At 36.7% G+C, this 26,838-nt stretch overlaps 1 protein-coding gene across 4 annotated transcripts in view; it reads right to left on the reverse strand.

Annotated features, from left to right (window-relative positions):
- Positions 1 to 26,838, reverse strand: part of cadm3 (cell adhesion molecule 3) — a 150,056-nt gene that overhangs the window by 35,354 nt on the left and 87,864 nt on the right. For all 4 annotated transcript variants that reach the window (XM_044133949.1, XM_044133950.1, XM_044133948.1 and 1 more), the window contains exon 5: positions 21,203 to 21,340. In XM_044133949.1, the coding sequence (XP_043989884.1) occupies positions 21,203 to 21,340 (138 nt within the window). The remainder of the gene's footprint in view (positions 1 to 21,202; positions 21,341 to 26,838) is intronic.

Here is a 26,838-nt window from a genome sequence, read left to right on the forward strand (position 1 = left end):
TTCATCTAACACACAAAAAAACACCTCAGTCCCCATCCTAGAAAGTCTGTGGGGTGAGCAGAAAGCAAGAGTACAATATAGAGAAGACTTAGGACTCTCTCTGTATGGTCTACCCTGGTGAAGTGGTGTAAAAGAATAAGTTATGTTTTACTGGTAAACTGGGGTTGCATAAAAAATATAAGCAGACAAATAAATAAAAGAAAAAAAAAAGTCCTAATGTGTTTTTTCACTTCATTTTTTTGATATTGCCACAAAATGTAGGTTATTTCTCATGGGTGTCAATAAATCTGAAATAACATTTTCCTTTTTACTTTTGCAATACAACATTAACCCTACAGACCCACCAGGTAAAAGTTTGTACAGCTGCATCACATTCACATGAAGCCCAAAAAGTTACTTACTACTTAATTTGTTTCTAGGAACCTGAGCTGCAAAAGGCTGGAAAAAGGAGAGTTGTGTGGGAGAATGCCACAGAAGCTGAGAGAAGAGAGAGGACAGAGAAGAGTTGTTCTGAACGATAATTATGATCCTGCTTCTGAATCTGGAGAAACATTTCAACATGTCTGTTGCCCTTTGAAGCCATCTTAAAAAATGGGACACTAATAACCATCTGTCGGCTCTACCGTGAAAGAAAAAAAAGAACTGTCTCCTTAGGATTGAGTTCAATAAACTGAACCAATTTACTGCTCTTCCTCTCTGATCCAGTGTGATTATTGTCCTCTCACTTATTTTGCAAACATGCTTGACTTTATTCAGTTGTTTCTTATGTTTATAAGCTTCATTTTACTGCTTGTCAACATTTCTGTGTAATATTCAAATTAGGTAAAAGTGAGCAAGCTTTCTCCTTTACAGTATATTTTTTTAACTATTCATCTGCTGATCAGTATTCTCACTTGTGGGTTCTTACTACACCAAGAAACCGCCTGTTCCACGTAGGAGCTAAGCAAGGCATTATTATATAGGGATGCCACCAATTTATTTTGAACAGTAAATACAGCATAAGAGTTCCATAATTTCAAATGGCTTCTTTTTATCTTTACTTTCAGATATTGATAGCACTGGCTACTACTGCTATGACAGCATTGCACCAGGTTGGGTTGACAGAATAAGCAAATTCCTACAATCAACAAATTTGGAATTTAAATAAAAAAAAACACAACTTTTTAAAAGCTAACTTTAAATTTTTACCTTATATGTTTTGCTTTATGTCAATATCCTTGTAGTTTTGTTTCAATACTATTCAATTTTGTAATTTTTTTTTTTTTTAAATCACAACATATTACTCTCTCCCTATCTGAATAGTACCTTTTTTTCTGAAATTCCCATAACTACTCCAAAATACTAAGAACTAATTAAATGCAAGAATAAACATAGCAAAGCAATTAGTAGCTGACTGCCCAGATAATTCCTGTAGATTTCAACATTAGCCAAAGAAAAATCCATATCACAAAAGTGAATATTGAATTTAAGGCAGACTTATTAAGATCATTAAATAATTGCTAACAACTGCCTTCATCACTGATGTTTTGACCTAGAACTCAATAAATATTTCTGACCATTTATGGGCCCGTATGTTTAGATTCAACCTGTCTACATACAAACAAATGAACAGGCACTCAAGCCCACACTGTTAGCCTTTGCTGTATTTTCTACAGCTAAATACCGCAAAATGCCCAGTAAAACTAACATAAAACATCTTTACAATTAGTTACTGTAATTTGCATTGCATTATGGGTAAAGGACATAGTATTACAGTAACTTACTGTATGTTTTGAAGTTGCAGTAATTTACTGTTTACACATTGCAGTAGTGGTACTGTATTTATAATATCTTGCACTGTTAGCCTTTACTGTATTTTTTACAGCTAAATACCGCAAAATGCCCAGTAAAACTAACATAAAACATCTTTACAATTAGTTACTGTAATTTGCATTGCATTATGGGTATAGTACATAGCATTACAGTAACTTACTGTATGTTTTGAAGTTGTAATTTACTGTTTACACATTACAGTAGTGGTATTGTACTAATAATGTCTTTGCGCTGGCCATGTAAGAATTCTATTTGATTTCCAACGGTCATCATAGATGTTTCATCGTGGTTCTCTGTTTCTGTATTTTTACTCCTTTAGTGGTTAACATATTTTAAGGCAGAAAGAGAGCATGTACTTTTGTTTTTTTCACATCCTAGCTAACATTAATATGCAGTTTATCTAGCTACGTCATCAAGGGTGGCTTCGCTTCCAACGTTTTTCTGATGACGTTTGTTTTAAACTCCGAAGCTTTTTCCGTCCAAGTGCAAGTGCAGCTCTGTCGCTGTGGGCTCACACTGCTTCAGCTCTTCAAGACAGGTAAAAAAACACTTAGAAAACTGTTTGAAGCCAATGTATATTTTAGATGGAGCTAACGTAACTTATAGCATCATGCTATAATGCTATAACTTAGCATGAGGTGAAAGATAGAAAAATATGATGGTGTTATTTTTGAGCTGGTTCGAATTAACGTTAGCTAAGGTGCTAATTTTACCGAAGGTTTTAGCTTGGCTTTTGCCGCTAAATCTTCCTCGAGCGACTAGCTTTGGGTTGAGATAAGCTCAGTGATGAGTGTCTGTTAGCATTGTTGTTACATCCTTTGTCGAACAATATAACGTTAACTGATAATTGATCCCCCCCACACAATTTTTTTAAAAATACATCTAACTGTTCATTTGTTTAAACCATGACCTTGCATATGTTAAGAGTGCAGATTAGCTCGGTCCACAAGGATGAATTCTAACGTTGTTCTTTTTCTTTTTGTCAGATGACTTTTTTTCTCCCAAGCTTTTTCCCTCCAAGTGGCTGTGCAGTTCTGTCCTGCTGAGGGCTAACATAGTTTCAACTCTTGAAAAGACAAGACCACAGGTACAAAGACAGCTCTTCAAACATATTTGAAGCCACAAAATAATCTGGAAATGTAGAGGAGCAGCTAACCTAATCTATAACTTTGAGCTTGCTACAGCTAGTTAGCCTGCTAAAGTATCATTACATCTCCAACATAGTGTATAAGAGTCTGTAAATGAGGACAAAGGTGGAAAACATTCAAGTGGTTTCTGTTATTTTTGAGTTGGTTCAGCCACAGTGGCAGGTGGACAAAAAAGTTAATTTCCAACCCTGGTTACATATAAGGACTGTTCACCTGTTTAAACCATGCTCTTGCAAATTTAAAGTTAAGTCAGTACTAACAGGTGCAACTATGTACAGGTGTAAATTCTGCAGCATTTGTACTTCAGAATTTAGAGAATTTTGTACTCATGTGAAGAAACATCAACACACAGCTAATTATCGGTTTGTTGTGGAATAGAGAAATGTCCTACTTCCGTCAGAGAAAAATAAAACATTTAGAAGAAACAGAGGACTCAATCTTCATCTTGGTTGATGTAATTTTATATCGACTCTTAACTTAAAACACACATCTTAAATCAGAATTGTTCAATTAATTTGTTAAAGGGATCAATTCACCCAAATTACAAACATTTTGTTAACCCATATTGTACTTAGCCATTCAGATACTGTATTTGTGGAATGTAATGCTTTAAAAAATTCATTTAGCCTCACAAACTGTCATTCACATCCGTTGTTTCAGAGTGGTAGCAGGATGTAGGGGTAAAGTCTAGTCTAGTCTCTGGGGTGAGGTTCTCAAAAACCTGTTGTAATCTGGGTGAACTGGCCCTTTAAATATAAATTACTACCAGTAATTCATATTTAAGAGTTTTCCTTTTATGTTTCAAAGGTATCTTCCACCAAGATGTCTGTTGAGATGGAAATGACCTTACCTACAACACCAAGGGTAATCATGCTTGGTAAGAGGAATATTTTCTATCACTATAATTTTTTGTAGCAATGTATGTAATAGTTATGGTAGTCTGTACTTTTACTCACTAGCGTTAGCCTGACAAGGGTTTGTCTATTTTAGGAAATAGCTTGATGTCTGCAACCTGGTGGATGGTCAGTATGGAGGAGAAGGTATTTTTCGAACCTGAGCAACTACATGACTTTGCCAGCGTCCTTGCTGTCTTTTTTGGGTCATATTATGACTTCAATCTGGAGTATCAGGAGTCAGCATCCACCACGCTGGAGATGATACAACGGTAAGTACTCTACACCAAGCCATTTATGAATTAAATTTAATGACAGTTTGACTGATGATGAAGAACCATAGCTGATTGCTGTATTGTATGTCTTCATTTTAAAAAATACAATTAATATATTTTATTTCTGTTAAAAGATTCTTTGTGAGGATCAATCCAGATGTTGATACCAAATGCACAGCCAAAGTCAGTACAAGCTGCAAGATGGGAAGTCTTGTCAAGAGGAAAGTAGTCAGTGTCAACTCCCGGATCAACACCTTCCTCAAACGACTCGCTGAATTTGAATAGAGGACTTCCAACTAGGTAAGCATTTTACCAAATGTTTATTATTTTATTGTCTTTTCCTCCTATCTTGCATGTTCTGACTTTACTTTAGCCTTTTTAATATGATTTTAATGATTATTTATAAATGGCATGTGATTCCTACACAATAGCCCTTTAGAGTAGCCTGCATCTTTTCTGTGTCCGTGGTAAAAAGTGGATGTCGCTGCATCTCTTACTAAATCACAGAAATGTTTAAGTGTGTAGTCGTTTAATTGAGGTGTTTTTTTTATACTATGCAGTTTTCAGTTTATTAGGCACACCTTTGCAGTAATCCATCAGCACCAACAAAATGACTAAAAAGATTGTTATGACATGTTGTACTTCATCGTCTCCTTGGGGACATTTGCAGGGTCTCAATACAGTATGCGATCGTTTGAATTAGTGAAGACTGACTGACTGCTTTTGCCATAAACAATCCAAAAACCTGAAGTGAAGCCAGTCCTGCACACTTTTATGCAGTTTCTATTATCACTCAGTGTAATTGATTTTTTTTTTTTAAACAAATTATCAACTTAATGCTGCTTTATGCCAATGATTTTATGCATTTGGACATTGTCAGTCAGCTTAATTTGTCAGCCTTCCTGTCGATTTGAAAATGTAGATAACTTCCTGACCATCTCATGACCTCCCACATTGTCTGTCTTATTCTTTACAGTTCAGCTTCCACAAGATGGATCCCACTGATTTTGTTTGACAAATGGAATAAAAGTTCTTCTAATGTAGGAAATGCATCTGATATAACAATATTTATTGATATGAATGCCTACCATATAGTACATTATCGCACTTGCACTGTTACTGTGATGTATTGTGTAACAGAGCACATTTAAGCTACTGTTAACTGCTTTCTGACAATGCAGCCTCTGCTGGTTTTTTAAATGAAGTATATTCTATATATTTTTTAAAAGTCAGTCTTTAATAGTTTATGGCTGGTACTTGATGCACACGTTCATGTTGCTACATACATGTGCCATAAAAATATTGACATGACCTGTAGTGTGTTCTATGGTTTTGTTGTTTTATAGCACATTATATTATATTGTGACATTGTTCTTTATGACATTGCGAATATATAAATGGATTTTATTTCAACAAATCTGCTGAAAATAAATACCTGTTTTTATTCACAGTACTTGGACTAAAATTTCTTTTGTGAAACTTTTCGGTTTATGGTAAAATATTCTTGTATTAAAAAATGTAAACTTTAATTTACAGTAAAACTGACATTATGTTGTGAAACAAGTTTACAGTAGACCAGCTTTACTATAAAATACATTTACAGTTTTATGCTATAAACTACATTTACAGTAAAGCAGTTATAACTGTAAATCACACTCACAGTAAAAATTAACTGTGAAATATCATAACAGTAAAGGTACTGTAGAATGGTGATTACAGTAACTTACTGGCAACACTGTTGCCAGTAAGTTGCCAGCAAGTTACCGTAGAATGGTGATTACAGTAACTTACTGGCAACACTGTTGCCAGTAAGTTGCCAGTAAGTTACCGTAGAATGGTGATTACAGTAACTTACTGGCAACACTGTTGCCAGTAAGTCGCCAGTAAGTTACTGTAGAATGGTGATTACAGTACCTTACTGGCAACACTGTTGCCAGTAAGTTGCCAGTAAGTTACTGTAGAATGGTGATTACAGTACCTTACTGGCAACACTGTTGCCAGTAAGGTACTGTAGAATGGTAATTACAGTACCTTGCTGGCAACTTACTGGCAACACTGTTGCCAGTAAGTTACTGTAATTACCATTCTACAGTAACTTACTGGCAACAGTGTTGCCAGTAAGGTACTGTAAAATTACAATAAAAAGTCTAACAGTGCACATTTCTGGTCATTTTCATAACAGTAAGAGTTATGAAAAACATGCAGACACTGAAGATAAAAACAAAACCAGCAATAAGTACTGGATGTGTGAGGCAATAAAAATTTCTCTCTGTAATTCTTTTCTCATTTGATATTTTGAAAAGATGCTTATTAGTTAAGTGTTAGATTTCTCACAGGTGCTTACATTTATATTTCCAGAAGTTAGAAAAGACCAGCAAGCTGTAAATTAAACTAGAGGTGATAGCAGATTTCTAGCCAATCACCAATCTTTAAAAAACCTCACCTTTTTTTATAACTAACAATGTTATAAAAAAGATGTATGTTATAAGTTGAAAGATGCCTGTAGAGGAGTGAGTTGAATATATTCACTCGTATAAATACTTTTCTAAAGTGAAATGCTTTCTACAATTTTATTTATCAAGAAAGGAAAAGTAATAAATTATTTTCTTTTAATTTCACAATAATGGCCTACTTGATGCCCATTATGCAAATGCCCAATAAATCTTTGTGTTTTGGTCGTAATGTGCCACAAATATAAAGAAGTTAAAAGGTGTTCATACTTTGCAAGGCATTATGCAACCCAATGCTCAAAATCCCCAAGGCAAAGAAAAAATTAGATGAAGCAAAGGTATTTTCTGCCATATCACACGTTGCTGCTCCCTCACACCCAGTTCAAAAGTTTACCAAATCTTTAAAAATTCAAGACAATTGCAAAAGTCATATAATGAAAGTAACATTTTGATGAAGGATAAATCATTCAAATTCACATTAATATTTGATCATATTTTCCCAGCATTAGTTAAAGTGTGTGCAGCTTTTGCCTTTGTTAATATTTAAGCAGAACTACACTCCAGCAGCTGCTAAAAATTTCATGAGATACACATAATTTTCTATAAAACTCCTCTTGCTTGATTTAGGAAAGAATAGGTAGGCAACTGGATCAATGTGGAGAACAAACAGCCCTTCAGTTTGTGATGCCACAGAGATGAGCTGCAACCACCCTGAAGCACACAATCCACCAAAGGATAATCATATTAGCAGAATCAAGCAGTTGGATGTGGCAGTAACTCTGGTCAGAGTCTTTCAGATTGATGATTCTGATCAGAGACAGCCAGTCAGTTAATCCATCACTTGATGGAACAAATAGGTCAACAACACCGCCTCAATATTCAATGAAATCAATCCACCAACAAGATTAACATGTTTTCTTGTACTGAATGAAACATGCATTTAACAGCATCCTACTAAAGTTGTAAAAATAAACTCTTAAAATTATATTTTCACAACTCTTTCTCACACATAGGTTACACCTTGTTGGTGCAAATCCTCTTTGGTTAATTTACACAAACCAAGCAAAAAAAGGTTGTGTCTTTGTAGGTGGGTGCTTACACACAGCAATTCAGTGTTGCACAATCAACTAAGTGACAACAGAGTCTATTGTAATAACACAGGAATGCATGGTGTACCACCCACTTCACTCATATGCATTCACAAATGATTCTCATCTGTGACTGTGGGATAAAAAATTTGACCAATTTTGTTAAAATCTGTCAAACAGAACAATTTTATTCTCCTTACTTGGGATGTATGGTTCATATTTCCACTCTATTTCCCTTTGTAATTTTATCTATATTCTTATTCTACTTGCCTTTAATATCAACTATGTCAAAGCTGGAACCAATCAAAGGCAGCAAAAGAGCGAATCTATACCACTGACTGGCTCTGAGGCTTTAGAAAGATACATATATTATAACAGATGCTGCATACTTGCTACTTTGCATCTTTGAAGCTTTGGGTCTGTTTGATCCAAACTGTGTTGGGGGGGCGGGGAAGGAAAAAAAGGGTCCATGTAAATAGGTTGGAGCAAAATGGGAAGCCCTGTGTGCAAAAAGTGAAATAATCCAAAATCATGTTTTTGAAATTAGCTTTCATTGTGTGAGTTTGCAATTTTAGTTACTTTGTTTAGAAAGATTACACAGGAGCTTATGGTGTGAACTTATGTTTAGGGTTGGAGATTAATCTAAAAAGCAATGCAATTATACTTGAAAAACATAAATCCTTTGCCTTGCTTTGTAGGTTATTTTAGCATCAGTATTGATCATGGATTGGGTAAATTACTTACCCAGCACACTTTACTTCTTTCATTGGCTACTTCATTAACTCAAGTTACATTCAGGCCTTCTTGGCTTGTAACCATGAATGAAGAAACCAGTGGTTTTCTGCTGTCCTCACAAAAGTCTGGAGCAAAGAGACTAAAAATATGTAAGTACAAGTGGTGTAGTGAAGTAATAAAGAAAGCTCATTCTGCGTTTAAAATGCACCCACCCACCACCTTAAGCGCTACTTCTTGCTACTTACCATACATGTTGGACCCTCTTACCTTCTGAACTGACATTGTGAAAGTGCCCTCTGTCTCTTTAAGAACTACCTAATTTTCCAAAACTCCCCTTCAACACATAACCACAGCAACATTCTAGAAGTGTTGTAGCTGCAGTATGATAAACTCTGAAGATCCACAATTCAGCCAGGTGTTGTTGCCACTAGTCTGGAGGAGCTGTGTGGGGGAGGCACATAGGAGGTTTGTGTGTCAGTAGCTTGATTATGGACTGTAGCTCCCAGACCAAGAACTGATTAAGGATACAGTTGTTTGTAAGAGCAGGATTCAAGGATTCCTCAAACATGAAAAATTTAAACAACACTTTGAAAATGTTTTTTGATGAGAAAATGACATGATAGCATGATTTAAATCTCAACAAAGTTGTTTTTGCATAGTACTGATCTTTAAAACATAATATTACCCTAATAAAGGAGATCTAAAATTTTTACAAACTTTCCTAAGATTTAAAGTCCTTCTAATTAGATGGGAGGAAAAAAAATACTGCAGGGTTAATTGTTGTTTAACACATGAGCAATCAGAACATTTTATATCATCTTTCTTTAAGTGTTTGTGGAAAATACTGGAATGTGAAACCGGGATGTGCTTACTCAGGTTTATCCCACAGTGGGAACCTCAGAGCTGCTCATATCGAGTGCAAACAGTGCAGAAAGTCACAATCAAAGATGGCAAAAGTCCAACTGTGATTCCCAATTATACCCATGAATTTCTTTTGATGATGCCCACATCCACGAAGACCAACAAGCTGAGGTTCTAAACTGTGATGGGAAGAGAGGAAGGCAGCGCCACTTTATGTTCAACTAATAGTACTAATAGTACATCATTTAAAAGTGTTTTAATAAACAATGGCTGTACTTTTTATAAAGGCAATTTTTGTGGGGTCCAGAAGAGGTGTAAACAAACTCCTACATTTGGGATTGTATATATTTCTATGGTTTCAATGGGAGTTTCTGCCTTTGTTTATGCTAGTGGGTACTGAACCAGCAAAATTAGCATATTATCTGGCACCCGCTTGGGTTGTTTTAGTTGGCAACACGAGGCAAGCATGTGACCTTTGAATAATTTGATATAGAGCCCATTTTATCAAACCAGGGGGGAATTATATACTGTACTAATGTTGGCAGTGTATCCGAGTCACAGTTTTAAGTTAAAGATTTAAGCAAATATGTATTGTGCTTCATTTTTACATTTGTTACTCCTGGCTCTTAATATTCAGTTTATTCCTCAAAAGCTTCCTCATGCTTTTCCCATAAACTCTGGATTTCTTTTAGGCCTTTTAAATTTTTCTAATTTGTTCTAGTTTCTTTTCATTTAGATACAGAATATTTTGAGCTCTTCAAGTAAAGCTGATCAGTTGCTAAATGTAGAGAATATAGCTTCCGCTTGGCCTCTCAAAGGTGTGAAAATATCTAACTGTGAACAAAAAGAAACACATGCTCAGCTAAAGGCCTCCCTGTAGAGAGGAAGGTTTTAAAATAACTGAATCTCATCACTCATCCCTTCTAATCAGATTATGAGCAGTGAAAGCAGTAAAGTGAGTTATCAGGTCATAATTTCCAAAGAAAGTTGGAGCCCTGGGATTTCTGAGTGATTACAGCTGCTGGATACTGTATACCGGGTCCTTTTTTGCTGAGTCTTTATCCTCTCTGTACTTTACTGCACTCAAATAAAAAAAAATAATTACTTTTAGATAAAGTATGTACAATTTCCACCACATATAAAAGGCATCCAGTAAACTGCGGTGCTCATACTGTACTTTTAAGAAGCTTTTTGTTTTTTTGCTTTACATGAGAGACTAATTTCCCTGTACCTGCATGTGTCTTTTTTTTTTGTTCTTCAAAAAAGAAAATTAGACTGCCTGAACTGAAGAGAGAAAAATAAAACAGAAATCCAACACTTTCAAAGCAATAACAACCCGCCAGTTGCTCGTTAAAATGTCAGGCGTCAGTGGGTGAGATGAAAATGTACGACGCGCAGTAATGTCCAAACGCAGACGAGCCTTCTGAAATTCAGTCACGTTCTAAGTGACATAAGGAAAATAAACTGTCAGATGAATTTATTAGACCAATTTCCTCCATAAAGTTAACAGCTGTGTCAAGCAGATTTAATTTTGTTTACAAAACTAAAATGGAGTGGCATCCAACAATGCTAGATTTTTTCAACCAGAGGCGCTGTAGGTAGGTGCAGCTGTCTTGTAGCCATTTTGTTTTTAATAAATGTATAATACTGATTGTATTTGGCTTACGTCTCTTCCACATTCAGACCAGTGAGAGGAATGCGAATGATTTGGTTCATAAGGTGCTGATAAGTGAAGAATAGGAACCTGAGGGCGTAAGTGGTATCATGAGTGCAGTGATATTTTACAGGCAGTTACAGCAGATGCCTCATAGATACTTCAGACTGCATTACCAGCGCTTGATTTGAGTTTTATGATGGTCGTGCTGTGGGTTTGCAGAAGGCTGGGTCGTCGGATCATGCAAGTGTTACGTGTTGCATTCTCCTTAAGGCACAATGTGAGATGATATGGTATGCACGGATGATCTTTCATGGCAACACAGTTCTACATTTATTTTGATGAAGCAGAAATTGTATCTGTAATGAGGTAGCTAACATCTGATCAATTTAAAATTGTCACTGTTCAAGATACAGCAAAAATGTTAAACATTTTCCACTGTGAGGGACAAGTCAGGTTATTTCTTACTTCTTCTTAGAGTGTGAAGTCCAAATCAGGTCTCAAGCAATGATTCTTTGTTTGGACTTTTAGTTTCAATGTTTTTCTCTTTTAATCATTCCTTTGTTTTCTTTTAACTGGCTGTTTTAGTTTATTCTTTGTGTTAGTTCAGTCATTCTGTTTGTTTGTGTTTTGGATTTGTTTCTCTAGGTCATCATTTTTTTTTCATTTACTGTTCAAGTTTGTTTTCCCATTTCAATGTCTTTGCTTTTGTTTGTTTTTTCACTTCACCTCAGCCACCATTCTGTTTCCTGTCCCAGCTGTTAATCACTTCCTCATATGCATCTACCTGCTCCTTCCCCACCTGCATCCGTTCACCTGTTCATGGCTTTTCTGTCTATAACACTGAACCACTGCAGGTTAGGAATTGAAATCCTGTTCTGCATTGTTGAAAATTGATTGTTATTTTGTATTTATTTTTATGTGGAATATATTTGTGCATTTGCGTTAAAAATATATTAATAAAAGAAGAACAAAATTATTTTATTCCAGATAAAACCAAGCTTTTTATACTTTGCCTTTGTAAATACTTTTCTTGTAAAAGTAGGTAACGGTTGTTAACCTCCATGCTCACCTCGCCCACTCCTGTACTATATATTGCCTTAAAAATAAGGTTCGGGGGGCGCTCTTCTGTTCAATCTAAGCTGAAGGATTTGCAATCATTTTGAAGCTTTTTCTAAATCTATATTTAAAGCCTTTGTTCTTAAGTCTAGACAGTAAACATGTTCCAAGGTACGCAAAGGAATTACAACATAAGCGAGGTGCAATTTAGTGAGTGAATGTTGAATTTCAGGTGAAATGTAATTATATGTAGCACTTTCTTTGATTGTAGCTGCGTCCTGACGGCAGTTCAAGAAGAAGAGAATACGATGTTGGAAGCATGTTAAGTTTATTTTGTCTTGAAATCACCTGGAGTCATTTCAGACAGAGTTTGGTTTAGCAGACTGGTCTGCGTGGTCTTTATTATGTATCTGAAGTTAACATGAATAGTTTGATCTGAACCTTTTCTGACTCAGAGTTCTGAATCTCCCTGAAAAATCAAGTCTCAGTTATTGAGTCCAAATCAATTTTCAAATAATACTGATGGAGTCTTAGATTTTACATGTCTGGTGACCTTCAGCCACAGTTTTGACTGACTGCTGGGCGCTCCAGCAAACACATCACATCACATCTGAGTATGTACCAAAATCCATCAAAATCTGCTCTCCTTTTCGGGGCTTCAGTTGGTGCTAAAACTTTGCCACTGAATGTAATACATGTCCCTTAAAACAGAAGATATTAAAAATGCAGATTTAAAATGAGAATTTTATGAATTATAAATATTCCAGTTGGAATTGTGATAATATATCACTGTTTACACATTTAAACTAAACAACCACCCCAACTGTCTAAAAATATGACACCGATTTATTAATATTGTGATTATTGCCCCAACCAGATTTGATTTTTTTTATAACTGAGCCTGATGTTATTCTCGTCTGAAAGGCTGTGCAGTAACTGCTGAAACCAGACTCTTAATGAGAAATTTCAGAGACCCTTAATCTTACATCCTGCACCAGCATCCTTCATGTCTCCAGGCTATTTCAAGATGTCCTCAAGGCTGAAACAGAAGGTGTTACATAATAAATATTTAATTAAAAAAAGTCCCAGAGGAGCTGCTGAACACAATGTATACATTTATTGCATCATCTTAAGTAAAACAAAACTTTAATATAATTCTAATTAGATTTTATTTTAATTTTAATTTTTTTTTCTCCCCAGCCTTAAGTTGCTTTCTGCTTCACCAGTGTCCCCACCTGCAATTTCTCGTTAATTATACTTCTCCATACTGACACACGCCCATGTAACCTTCAACATCCTCCCCATGTGCATTATGACAATTTGGGCTGAAATTCAGCTGCTGTGGCTTTAAGTGCCACCATAAATCCCCATTATCCCCAATCCAATACATCGATGTCACTAAATGATCCATAGCCCTTTCACACAGTACAACTAATACAGACTTCAAAGCTCTTAGCCTTTCATTCTTCTCAATTACCACTCCCTTTTACCGCACTCTCTCCTGCTCTCCGTCCACTCTCTCTCTTTCTCTCTCTATCTAAATCCTGTTTCTGGATTTCTCTCTCTATTTCATCAGCCGTTACTCCGTCTTCTCTCCTCTATCCTGTTGCGCTCCCCTAGTCCCTGTCCCTTTTTAAAATTGGTCCCCCTTCGCCTCATCCGCTCCCCTCCAAGTCAGCTCTTGCTCAGCCACAAAGAAGACTCACTTCTTCTTTAGCGGTTTTCTTAATTCCCCCTTCTGCTGTCTTCTTTTTCCGTCTGTCTCTCTCCGCCCCGCGTCGCTTTCTGCAGCTTCCATCACTTTCTTAGTATACTTGCAATCGCTCTGTCTATTTTTATGAACAAGCGGGAGCACATGCTGCCCTTCTCCCTCGCTTGCTCTTGGCCGGTCTCTGTTCTCTTGTTGGCTCCTCATCATCACTTTCTTAAAACAAGGCAACTTTCTTTCTCTGCTGCCTTCTCTCTTCACACACGCGCATATGCTAAACTTCAGTCACACTCATTCCTTTCTCTTTCCCGCCTACTGTCTGGACTGTCAGAAATACTTTGGAGAAAACCCATCCTGTTTCCAACATCCAAGCAAAGTCAAAAAATGTCTAGAAAATAAAACTGCATGAATGAGAAACAATAACAACACGTTGACCTGCGGCTGTCCTCTGCCACGTAGCCGGAGACGAGCGCAGTGAGTGATTATAATCTGTCCATCACCACAGGTTTTGTGTGTTGAACCTCAAGTGGTTTATGTGTGTTAGTCTGTCATTCCAGCAATGACTGATTGGTGTTGTGCAATGTCAGGACAGCTGGGTGAGGCCTAAAACTCGCCATCATTCATAGTTGATTCCCTTTAAATCTCTCTTTGTGTGCTTGTGTTTCTAAAGGGCACATTCACCAAAACTCCTCCAAAAATACACTATGGATGTCTGTGTTACTTTTGAATCCAGCCCTTCTAGTCATGATTAATGACCGGCTTTGCATCTTCCAGCTGTCTCTTGGTTATTTCAGTTTGCACACATAATGCGTATCTGACCCTGCAAGCCACCTACAGTTAGAGGAAAAAGAACGTTTCCATTAATATTGATACAGTAGGAAAAACTCACAGGTCAGTGGATGACTCAGTAGGTTGTAGAACCACCTTTATCAGCAGAAGCTTAAAGTACCTTTTTTTTTCTGGGATTTTTATAGGAATCTCTTATTTTTCTTTACAGATATCTTTAGAGGTGTGTTACCATGTTGCAGTTAGGTCAAACTCAGGATTTTTATTTGGCTTTTCTTCTTTTCTTTTTTAGCACTTCCTTGTCAGATTGGTTGATGTATTCCAGACAACTGATGAGTCAGTTCAGAGCAAGCTTCAGCCGTTGGATGGATGGCCTCCCACTTGACTTTATAATACTTTGGTAAGCATCGTTGACTCAGTTACTTCAAATTGCTGTTGCACAAAACGAACCCGACTAATCCCACCACCAACACCGTGTTTGACCGTGCATCTCTACTTTGCTCCAACTTGTTGTTCTACACATTTTCAGAATTCCTAAAATAAAAATAAAAGCTTTGTAAAGCAAAGTTTTGCTGCCCCATAACTTTTTAGAGAATATACTTTTCTAACTGTATTAACATAAAATTTAACATTTGACATGCCAGCCGGGGGCTGAAGAGTTTGAGATGGAGCTCTCAGGTTTTTTGAAATTCCCCTTCCTTTGTGGTGGCAGTATTTAAATAGTAGGTGAATAATCAATGTACAATGATGGATTTCAAATGATTTAGAAGGAGCTTTATAGCCCTTCCCAGATTGATGGCCAACAACAATTGCTTCTCGAAGATTACTGCTATTCTCTTTCCACCATGTCATTGTGTTAACACACACCTGCAAGTTTCAGACCTGCTGATCACACCTTATGCTGATCAAATATTCAAGTCTTTTAATTAGCATCACTTTGCTTTCTTTTCCCTACAACGAGACCAGATAGCTTAGTCATTTCTCCCAACAAGAACAGTCAAGCCGATTCAGGCGGTGCAGAATCCAGCAGCATGTCTGGTGTTTGATCAGCCAAAAAGGACACCTATCACTCTGTTGCTCAGTGACCTTCACCAGTTTCCATCAAGTTTAAGTCGCTAAAAGTTTCCATCAGGGACTACAAGGAGCTAAATCTTGTCACAAAGACTTTCACTTCTTCCCACCATGCAGTGATTTCACAATCAAAACACTTTATATCTATGTTTAAGGTATCAGATACAACAAGAAAATGGATGTATCCATCTATTCTTCTATAAAATATTGAATAGACATTTCATAAGAGAAAATGTCCCTTTATTACAATCCAAACTGCTGATCCTTTACCTTTTTGACTTTCTGTGACTGTTCTACATATATTTCTTTTTTTAGAGAGCCAGGATCCATCACTGCACTTTTCCTTTTATGGTCCCTGCTAGCCTGGTGTTTTACTTTAGATGAAATATAAGATACGTTACCGGCTTCTGCAGTACAAATTATTGGAATTTCAGTCATTTTGTGATATTTCTACACTGCAGTCAGAGGGAAAATGTTTTACACCTAATATCTTTGGTTAAAAAGTGTCTCTGAAATAGGTTTTATTTGGCACTTATCACAATTTTCATAAAGGCCTCCAGCAAAAAATTATTAAAATATTTTCTTATCAAGGGGACAAAGAGAAACAGACAGTACTATGAAACAGCTGGAGATGTAATTTAAGTGTGACTGAACTATGTTTGATTTGGTCTACAGCAATGCTTCGGTGGGTAGGTGGCATGTGGAAAAATAACATCCATATGAATGGATGGATGGAAGGTTTTCTCCCAAAACAACATTGCCTGCAGCATTACACTGCCTCTGCTGGGTTTCCTCCTTCACATCCTGAATCATGATGCCAACGACTCCTCAAGTAAGCAGCACTCACTAACCTGGCTATCCACATGAACACTCACACGTTAACATCCTTCATGGTTAGAGGCACCCTGATCAATTTGCTCTCACATGAACTTATATGTAACATTCTTGGAGGTACCAGATGCTCAGAGACCTTTTTAGAGCAGCTTTCAGAACCTATTAAAATGCCAAATCAGAATGATAAATTAATTTTCCACCTAAGATGTGACACTTATCAGGCACAGTTCAAGTGAAAAACAAATTTGTCACAGGAAAAGAAATACAGAACAGTAGGAAGCTCAAGTGAATAAATGTGAACAACCCTTAAAATATTTTGTTGAATCACCTTTTGATTGAGATTGAGCAGTTTTCTTGACTTTACACTTGGCATCCATCAAGGTGAATCTGGTTCCAGCAGGGTTGAGTTGACATTTACTCATTTGGCACTTTTAGATAAAAATATAGTTTGCAAAAAAGTGACAAAGGTTAAAAGGTGTCACTCAGAAGGAAGGTTAAAAATATTCCCAGCATTATATTTACACACTGTGGCACAATGATGGTGGTCAAAAATATTTGGGAAAAATGTGACCTCCAGTAATATCTGAAGTGGTGATTGTGTTCTACATTTGAAAATAGTCCCCTTTATTCCTCATATATGTCTTGACAGAAGAGCAAAGCTGAAGGTAAAAGCATTTCTCCCAAACCTTGTAGGAGAATGTGTTATTTTCTGATGAAACCAACCGTGAATGTTAGGATCGTAATTCCAAATCCTTTATATGGCACAAACACAACACTGCAAGAACACAACGTCTTCAGTAAATAAAGACGCTGATAGTATTTTCTTCAGACAGACTCTTAGGTCCATTAGAGTGAAATTACAAATGGTTGCAATTACTATTTCATCTTGGCCCAAAACCTCCAGATGTCTGCAAGACAGTAGATAATGAAGCAGGATTTTATTTTGTAGTACCACAGCATAGCATAGCATAGCATAGCATAGCATAGCATAGCATAGCATAGCATATAGCTAAATCAACAACAAGAAAGGAAAATTACAATTTGGATGATCTAGCCAGAGCCCACAACTAAATATGAAATAAAATCTGCAGAAACCTGAAGAAGGTTATAGACAAGAAATGTGTTTACAATCAGATAAATCTGGAGATCTTTTTAAAGTTGAGCCAGCAAATATTGCCAAGTCAATATGTGGGATGTTGATACACCGATGACAAAGATAACTGAAAGAAAAAAATATAATCTAAAAGGTGGTAAAAGGTGGTACTTTTAATCAGACAGGTTATTGCACCTTTTCTTTAACTTCTAGCAATTTATTTTTGTTTTATTAGTTATAATATGCTAAAATAAAAGGTGAAAAAAATGCTATGAAAGGATTTATAATGACATAATTTTGTCCACATCACAAAAAAACATTTTACGTCTTTGTACACCTTTCAGTTGTGTTTGAGTTCACTAATCAGAAAAACTTGGAATATTTCAGTTTACAGCCAGTCACTGGTCATGGTCAAAGCAAAAATACAAACAAACAAACAAACAAACAAAAAAAAACCCTAAAAGACAAAACAAACAAACAAAAAAAACCTTGCCAGTTCTTTCTGGCTACCTGCCCACTTCGGTGCATCCCGTTTCTTCTGCAGACTAGAAAAATCCCACCTGAGCTGCAGCTGTGGAAATGTTACATCTTACTTGTCTGAGCCTTCACAATGTGGCCATGGTTGAAGGTCCTCAGACATTTACAGCTAGCCTTGCAACAAATCTCCCTCAAGGACAGAATGTTTATCTAATGCCAGAAACCGTTGTCACAAGACAATTAATGTTTTCTCTTCACCTGTCAGTGGCCACAATGTTATATTTGGGTGGTGAACATAGAAACTCTGGATGTTATCAGCAACACATGCATGCTCTGGCCTTGGATATGCTACACACCCTCCATGTTCCCCAAACATTCAATTTTTACTTTTATCTACAGAAAGAACCTAATTTATTTTGCAGCTGTATTAAATTATGCTGTGCAGGTAAGCCTAAAGTAAATGTAGTTGTAAGATAAATGTAAGATAACAGACCATTTTGTGAGCTGATACAGTCCAAAAGAAAAACAAACTGTAAGTTAAGAGTAATATAAAAAATTCAGGGTGCAGTTAATGATACAAAAACATGTTCATTCCTTTAAAGCTTCGGTAAAGCATTTCTTTTCGGTATTTTGGGTAAACTGAGTCTTTAAGCAGACTTCCAGCCTCTGTAAAAGGCACATTCCTCTTCATGCTGCTCCCATTTTTCTCTGTCTCCTGTTTTTAGTTTGCCTGTAACAAAAGGAGCAGATAATCTGTCCTCAGGCGGGCAGCTCTCCCATTCCTTCTTCTCTTTGTGGCTTTAGCCCATTCTTTTGATTCCTTTCAATCCATAATTATAACAACACTGCCAAGGCATCTGGACAAGATGAGTGTTTTTGCACAACAAAGCCTAACTGCGGCATCTTTACATCAATACATCTTTATACTTTTGTATTACTGTATTGTATTTCAATAATTACAATACAAAGTGATACTGAATAGAAGTTTCAAAATACTAAACAGAATTATTTATGGAAAGTACAATCTGCTGGCAGAAAGAGGGCGCTGTTTTTGAAGTGCCATCAGCGCTGCAGGTCAGCAGAGCTTCTCATAAGGCAGATGGAGGAAGCAGTGAGAGGGCAGCAGAATTTACACTGCCAACATGTTTGGTCTGCTCACTAAAGCAAAGCATAAAGCCTCTGAGTAATAAGGCAACAACTATTCAGGGGTTTACAGGAAACATGGTGGTAATTTGGAAAGATGCCACTACTGCTGTTTCCATAAGTTTGAGTCACAGTCAGCCGACGGCTAACTCAATAATCTGTTTGCCTTTTAGCAGAGAAAAAAAAGTAGCTTAATTTTTTTTCCTCAGGACTTCCTCTCTATCTTCCTCCTTCTATCTTCATTCTCTTTTCTGCTCATTTCTCCCACTTATCTGTAACGAATAGCCACTGAGCGTGACTTCATGCAAAGCTCTCTGTCTCTGTCTGACTGTCCGACCACATCCCTTTAAGTTCTCCGCTGCCCTGCCTTTTTCGAAAAAGCTTTGGTTGTGTAGCTATCCCTGCTTACATCCGGCTTGCTCTGATTCTCACATTTACAGAGAAACCGCAGCGTGTCAGCGATGGCGACTAAATAAATAAGATGGTGCTTGGAAAGTTACTCACACCACAAACATCAATGTGAAGAACCAACACAAAGTAGTGCATAATTGGGGGTGGAATTAATAAACTAAATGATTTATGGTCTTCTTTTAAATAAAAAATAAGAAAACAGTGGGCTTGATAGTACTCTAGTTTTGTTGCACATCTCTTCCTTGTACAAAAAAAGTTCAAGCTCTGTCTGATTTGATAGTCTGTAAACATCTGTGTTCAGTTTTGCCCCAGATTCTCAAATGTATTTAAGTCTTGGTCTCTCTATACATTAATACCAGAATCAGATTTATAGTCAAAGTTTCTGCACACAAACAATAAATTTGACTTTGGTTCCACTTTGCTCTCAATATAATGGCAGTTAAATATAAATATCTAAACTTGGGAAGGAAAAAAAAAATAATATCCAAACCATCATTGGCTACTTCGGAATGTTTTTTGATGGAAGGTTGACCTCTGACCTCTAGGTGTTTTCAACCTGAGTCCAGAGGTAGGTTGTCCTGTATTCAGGAAGAGGGAAAGATTTTGCTTTTGGTTGTTTTGTTGAAGATTAATATAGCTGTATGGATATGTTACAGAGAACTGTACTGGCTAAGCATGGTGTCGACTGCATAATAATAAATTAATTGTATAGATATAGAATGAGTAAAAATTAGACATGTAAACATGTATAATGTGGGACATATTTGGCTGAGACAATTGGGGATAGAATTAAGTTTTTTCCTTCTTCTTACTCCTTTTTGGATTACATATGGAAGTTTTGCTTTTCTATGTTTGATTATTGTGATTATTTTATTTTTTTCTCTGACATTTTACGTGTTTGAAACGAATAAAGATTTCACTTCATTTCAAACTTCCTCCCTGACCTGTCAGCGGTGTTCCTTGGTCTTCTATTTGTTCGCTAATATTCTCTAAAAGACCTCTGAGACCCTGGAGTTTATACACAGGTGAACTCTTTTTAATAATTCACAGACTTCTGGAGGCAGTTGTTTGCACTTGATGTTATTTAGAGGTGGAAGCCACACTTTTAAAACCCATGCAACATTTTTCCTTCCATTTCAGTTTTAATATAATCACATATAATCCCAGCGAATTATTCTAAAGTTTCTGGTTGTTAAGTGATAAACGTGAAAAAGATCAAGAGGGGTAAATATTTCTGTCAGGCATTGTGCACAGCCCCTGGAAAAATCCACATTTACAGGATCAGAGGAAAGGAAAGAGAGGGGAATAGATCCACTCAGCATGTTCCCACTCTAACACAGACGAGCAGCCTGCTCTCACACTTGGACACAAACATTTACAGGTTTAGGTCGCATACAGAGACACAAAGCAATATGGCAAGGACACGACACACGCAGCATGGCTTACACACACAATAAACTCATATTTGCACACATATCATTGTCTCACACTTGGAAACAGAGCCACATAGGCCATAATTATAGATACACAAGCAGAAGCCACATCTGTGCATCTGACAAAACCTCTCTCTTCCTCCCACAAGGAAACAAGTCCAAGCCTCAGTGTATCAACTTGACTCCAACACACGTTATTTTACCTCACTTTGTAAAATCTCAAATAAACACATCCACGCATGCATGCAAACTAATTTCCTCTGTCACTCACCTTGCACCTCGATGTCTCCTTTGTACCAGCGCAGCTTGGCAGGGGGCTTGCTGCCCGTGCTGGTGCAGGTGAGGGTGACTTTTTCGCCCTCTGGCACTGGATTTTCAAAGCCAGAGATCTGAGGCGTACCGGGCACACCTGGAGAGAGATAAAGCAGCATAAATAGTGGAGAGTAAGCAGGAGGAACAGGGGGAAACTTTTGTGCTGCAGGGCTCACCTTGTAGCCAGAAACAGCAATAACTGAAGGCTTGTGGCAAAGCTTCCAACAACTGCTGCATATGTTTGCAGAGCTGTGGTGAATAGATTTGGGTGAAAGCGAAGATGAACAGAACACTGTGATACAGCATCCACTTTACTAAAGACCAGCTTGAATTTATTATATAAGATAGAAACCAGATAAGGAAAAATAATGATGCAGTGGCTTGTACCCAAAATGCTTCATGGCTGTGCACAGCAGCCCAAATGACCTTCCAAGGTATCATACTCATTGCCCAGACTTATTAGTGTTTGTCACGCCTGGTGCACTGGAAGATTTCTCTATTTTGCTGACAAGGGACCAATTAGGGCTATATAGATAATGACTGTTTCCGTCTCAGAGGGAAAACCTGAAGTTACGGTTTGGATATAAACCTCCTGGATGGAACTCTGGGTTATTTGCAGGCAATTCCTGAGATGGTTGTATCTGAAATACCAAACATTTGAGTGGATTTTCTAATTTTCCATTATCCATGTATTAAATGTATTCTGATTCGTAGCAAGATTGAGCAAGGTTGCCCACTCAACTTTGCTTAAGGTTGAGTGGGCAACCTTGCTAGGGACAAAACAGAAACCTGATAATGCTGCTTTACAATCACAGGCAAAGTGCTAATATGTTTCTAATATGTCCTGGAACATCGGAGCTATCAAAATCAGATATTTTCCCAAACCTAACAAACTACTTTGCCCAAACCGATCCACACAACAATTATAAATGTACTCTAAGATCTAAAAGAGCAAACATAAACAACAAAAGCAGCATAAAAAGTAGAAAAGAACAGATCAATACAGCAAGACTTACAGTCAAGAGTCAACCAGATTCTCCTGATTAAAACTGCACTTGTTCCATCAACATTTAATGCGCTATAAGAGAGGCTGCTTTTATTCCTGAGATGCAAGGTTGAATATGTTCAGCATCCAAACAAGCAAACATCCAGAAAGATGGCATTTGGTCAGGAAACCTTGAGACAACTTTTATAAAGTTAGAGAACTTATTGTGTCTTTGTTTATGTGTATTCTTTGAAAAGCTTATTGTATCTGGGTTCCAGCACTGAATTTCTTTGCATTTCATACTGTAGTACACAGTTATGCAGAGATAAATAGACATCTCATTAAAAGTATGTTTTTTTATTAAAACTAAATAATTCAATTAGTAAGTTTTCTTGGAATGCTGCACTTGGTTTATATTAAACATGTCTTCTGTTCAGGTGTATAGAAAATATATTTTTTCCAGAAACTCATGGCCTGCCTTTACGATTTCTCTGACAAACTTTACTACATCTCAAGGTTTCCTCCTTGCAAATATCTCCCAAGAAAGTTAAACTTGTGGAGTTTCCTTCTGGTTTTGCAGCCAACATTTTCATATCAAAACCCTGCTTTAGGTGCCATGATTCCATTTCAGACTTTTGGAGACATCTTTCAGCTTTCAGGATAAACTTGTTCGAAAAGCCAGACTTCTGCATGTTGATGGTTATTCCGATTGTTTTCCACTTGTAGACCATTTTCTATGTAGTAGAATGGCTGATTCTTTTGACTCCTTTTTAAAATCCTTGCCAGACTAAGCTGCTACAATCTTTTTTCATGCACTCTTTCTTTCTTTACAGCCTCAACGTTTCACGGAAAGGACTTAAGGTTTCACAAAACATGCTTGATTTATTCACATTTAGACCCACACAATACATATAAGATATGCAGACATACATGGCGAGATAAAATACAGTGTGACAGCTTAACACTGGTATTTTTCTGTATGAAGACACAAAAATCTGTTCTCCGAATGTCTGAAAACAAAACTAAACAATGAAATAGTGAAGAAAAAATCTAAAGGAAACATCTGCTGTTGGTGCATAAATCCACTCTGGCAGGTTGGAGATGCAATTGACCACCATGTAAGTCGTAGTTCTATGCTGGCTCAAGTTCCTCAACTAAAAACAGCCTCAAGGAGTTCTGACCTTGAGTCCCAGTTAGAATGAAAATGTGTCAAGACCAGTCAGCCACCGTGGAAATGAGTGGGCGATTTACAAAATCAAAGAACACCAAAGTTTCAAAAAGTTACGGTTTTAAATCCACAAAATGTGCTTCCCATTCCTGGCTGGCTACCTGACTGATAGCCAGCAAAAGTGTGAAAATACATGTTTTGTAAAATTTGCATTCTCTTTCCATATTTTTCCAAGCTCACCACAGAACTGAGACAGACTTTGTGTTCAATGCTAAATCTGAACTGTGGAACTGCTGGACCGCAGTGCAACGTCAAGAAAACACTGTAGATAATAAAACTGTCAAATATTTTAGAGACAATTACATAAATAACAGCTTCTTATATTAGACAGCTTTTCTAGAGTTTGCTAACAGACGTATCTAGTAACAACTAACACTGGCTTCAACATTTAATGAAATAAATAACGGAGTCCAACTCTGCAGGACTTCAGAGTTCAAGTTCGGAGCTGAATGTTTTATATTGATGTGTTTCCATTTGTCAAGCAGTCTTTAGACTAAATTATATTTCACTGGGAATATGACATGACTTGGTTTAATCGTGACAATTCAGTCTATCTCATAACAGGCTGCAAAATCCATTTTGAAAGACATTTTACATGGAAATTTTACAATAACAATAAGAGTACACTCTTTCTCAGCTTAACCTTTTTTCTTTATTCATGAAGTAAAAGAGGTCAGTCACCCCAGAGTCTTTCACTCTTATGACAAATTTGAAATGCTAACCACATTATTTTTTCCAAGACCTGAATACATCAGAAAAGCTTAAAGAAGCTCCCAGTAGGAAATGATTGACAAAAAAAAAAATCCTTCATTAGCTCAACAATCCCACAATTCTTGTGGCATTCATATTAAGTAGTCTAATATTTGGAGAGAAGTCCCCAAATGGCAGACCACAGTCCGCTGAGATGTTCTCAGGAACGCAATTAATTCTACAAGAGGAATAATACTGTGTCATCTCTTTAAAATGCTACGTCTACAATTCAAATCGAGCTAATACACAGAAATGTGTTGGTAATCCAGGTTGGCTCAAATCATAAAATAAATTACGGTAGTTCGCAAAATTGAAATCTACTTACAATGCGATGGTGGGATTTACCTTACTAAAATTTATGAACTTACATTCACAGGCTTCAACTGATCACATCAGGATATTTGTGATATGGTAGCACAAAGAGGGGGATAATAGCTAAGTGAAGAGAAATTGAAATAAGTTTTTAAAAACCCCCATGAAAGACACTTGTGCCAAAGCATGATGCTGCAACCACCGTGTTTCACAATGGGGCTGGGTTGTTAGTATGTATGTTACTAACTATGTTTCTTTTGAAGGCAGTTAGCTCCACTGGGATTTATTTGTATCAGTGTAAAAGTGGCTGATTATATATTCACAATGCATTTTTCAGAATTTTACTTGCAAAAAAATTTAGAAAACCAAGAAAAACATAATCTAATTCCTACTTCACTGTTAGGCACTACTTTATCTGGGTCTATCACATAAAATCTCAGTGAACCATAGATGTAATGGATGTGAAAAGTTTTGGAAGGGAGAGCAGACTTCCTCTTTCATTCAGCTCAGCTGCTCTGCAGATGTTTCCATGACCTTTCAGACTAAGATAGACAAAGAGGTCAAACAAAGAACAGAGGCCAAGGGAAACATCAAAACTCTTCCAGCCAAACCAAAGTTTCATGATGCATTTTTTTTCATTCCCAGTGATGTTTTTTCCAAAGGAAGTAAAACTAGACACATTTTTGCTTAATTACTATCTTAACTTGAAGCACGAGTCAAAGCGAATGCAAGAAAGGCAGCAAAAATAATCCACACATCTTGTCTGCCAAATATTTTAGTAGGCCTCTTCATCACCGCCATTACAGTTGAGGGGAAGGGAAGAAAACTTTCTAAACTCCATCTGGAGTCACAGGCAGCACTTTCTCCAAGTGCTGGCAGAGTTTACTGACATTCTGCTTTTTAAATAATGAACATTCGTCTGCCATCTTCTTGCAAACTACCATCTTGTGCATTAAGACTGGAAAGAGAGCGATGGATATGTATACATATTTATTTATAGTCAGAAAAAGAAATATAGTTGAAAGATTGCAAGAAAGATTTTCACAGGAAGGAAGAGGAGGATGAATGTGAGAGCAAAGCAAAAATGGAACCTTGTAATAATCATGTGCATCTTTCTAGTCAATGAATGGATGAATGAATGGATGAATGAATGGATGAATGAATGGATGAATGAATGGATGGATGAATGGATGGATGACCATGCAAATGGATTGAAGTTTTTTATAGAATACTAAAAAGTAAATCGCAATCTTGTTTGCAAATATAGGCAGGGCAATTAAGTTAATATCTAGAATTTTTCAACACTGTACATCTATATAGTATATTTTTCATTTGTAAATTCAAACAGTCAAATAAATTACTTAATTATTACAAATATATCAATGCTTAAGCTAAAATATTAATCTGGTGGTTTAAAGTGACTTTCTTCCTATTTTGCTTAGATTGAACTTCAACAAGTCATTTTCACCACAAAAGTAACTTTTGTATGTAGTACTTATCTTTGATGATATCAGAAAGCACTTAAACTGCTACATGAGATAAAAACATTGAGTTGGTTTTCCAGATGACTGTCAGTGTAGATGATTAATTTCTACTATTTGTCCTGTAATGTTCGTTTTTGAGGTACAGCAATAATGTTCCTGGGTCAATTTTACCCAAGGAGTATTTAATCATGCAATAATGTCAGAAAACAAAAAAAATATCCTCCAAAACATTTTAGTATCTGATTATTAACTCCAATATTAACCATTTGAATCAATATTTGTGCAATGATGTTTTTTACTTCTTAGAAATAAAGGATTCATGACGACAATTTACTCATATACTCATTTGGGAATTTAATTTACATTTTTTATAATAACTTAAGTTAAAATCTGTTATTTTGGAGGTTTTCAGCTCTGTCACCAAACCTGAACACCCATTAAAGACCAACAGGCAGATCTGCTTCGGTTTCCACTGGACTGATGCATTTTTTTCAGCAGACTCCACCCTGTGCCAGTAGGATCCAGATGCATCATGTGCAGAAGTGTATTTGTTACATTCTGTCTGTTTTAGCTCACTCTTTTAAGCCAAACTGTAATAAATATACAGGTTATATTTGAAAATGTAGATAAAGGAAGAAAAGGCGGTATATAACATTTGCAGAGGACTACATGATGCGATCAATTGGTTGGTGATGCTGCATGACTTGGCTAAATATAATTCACTTGTTATGGGTGCCATAATTGAATTTAACGTGTCCATTGGTAGCACTGTTGTTTATCAGAATGCTTCTTTGATATTAGCGCCTCGGCACTGCAGAAATGCTCACAAGCAGCAC

This window comes from Gambusia affinis, linkage group LG12 (genome assembly GCF_019740435.1).
Source record: "Gambusia affinis linkage group LG12, SWU_Gaff_1.0, whole genome shotgun sequence".
NCBI lineage: Eukaryota > Metazoa > Chordata > Actinopteri > Cyprinodontiformes > Poeciliidae > Gambusia > Gambusia affinis.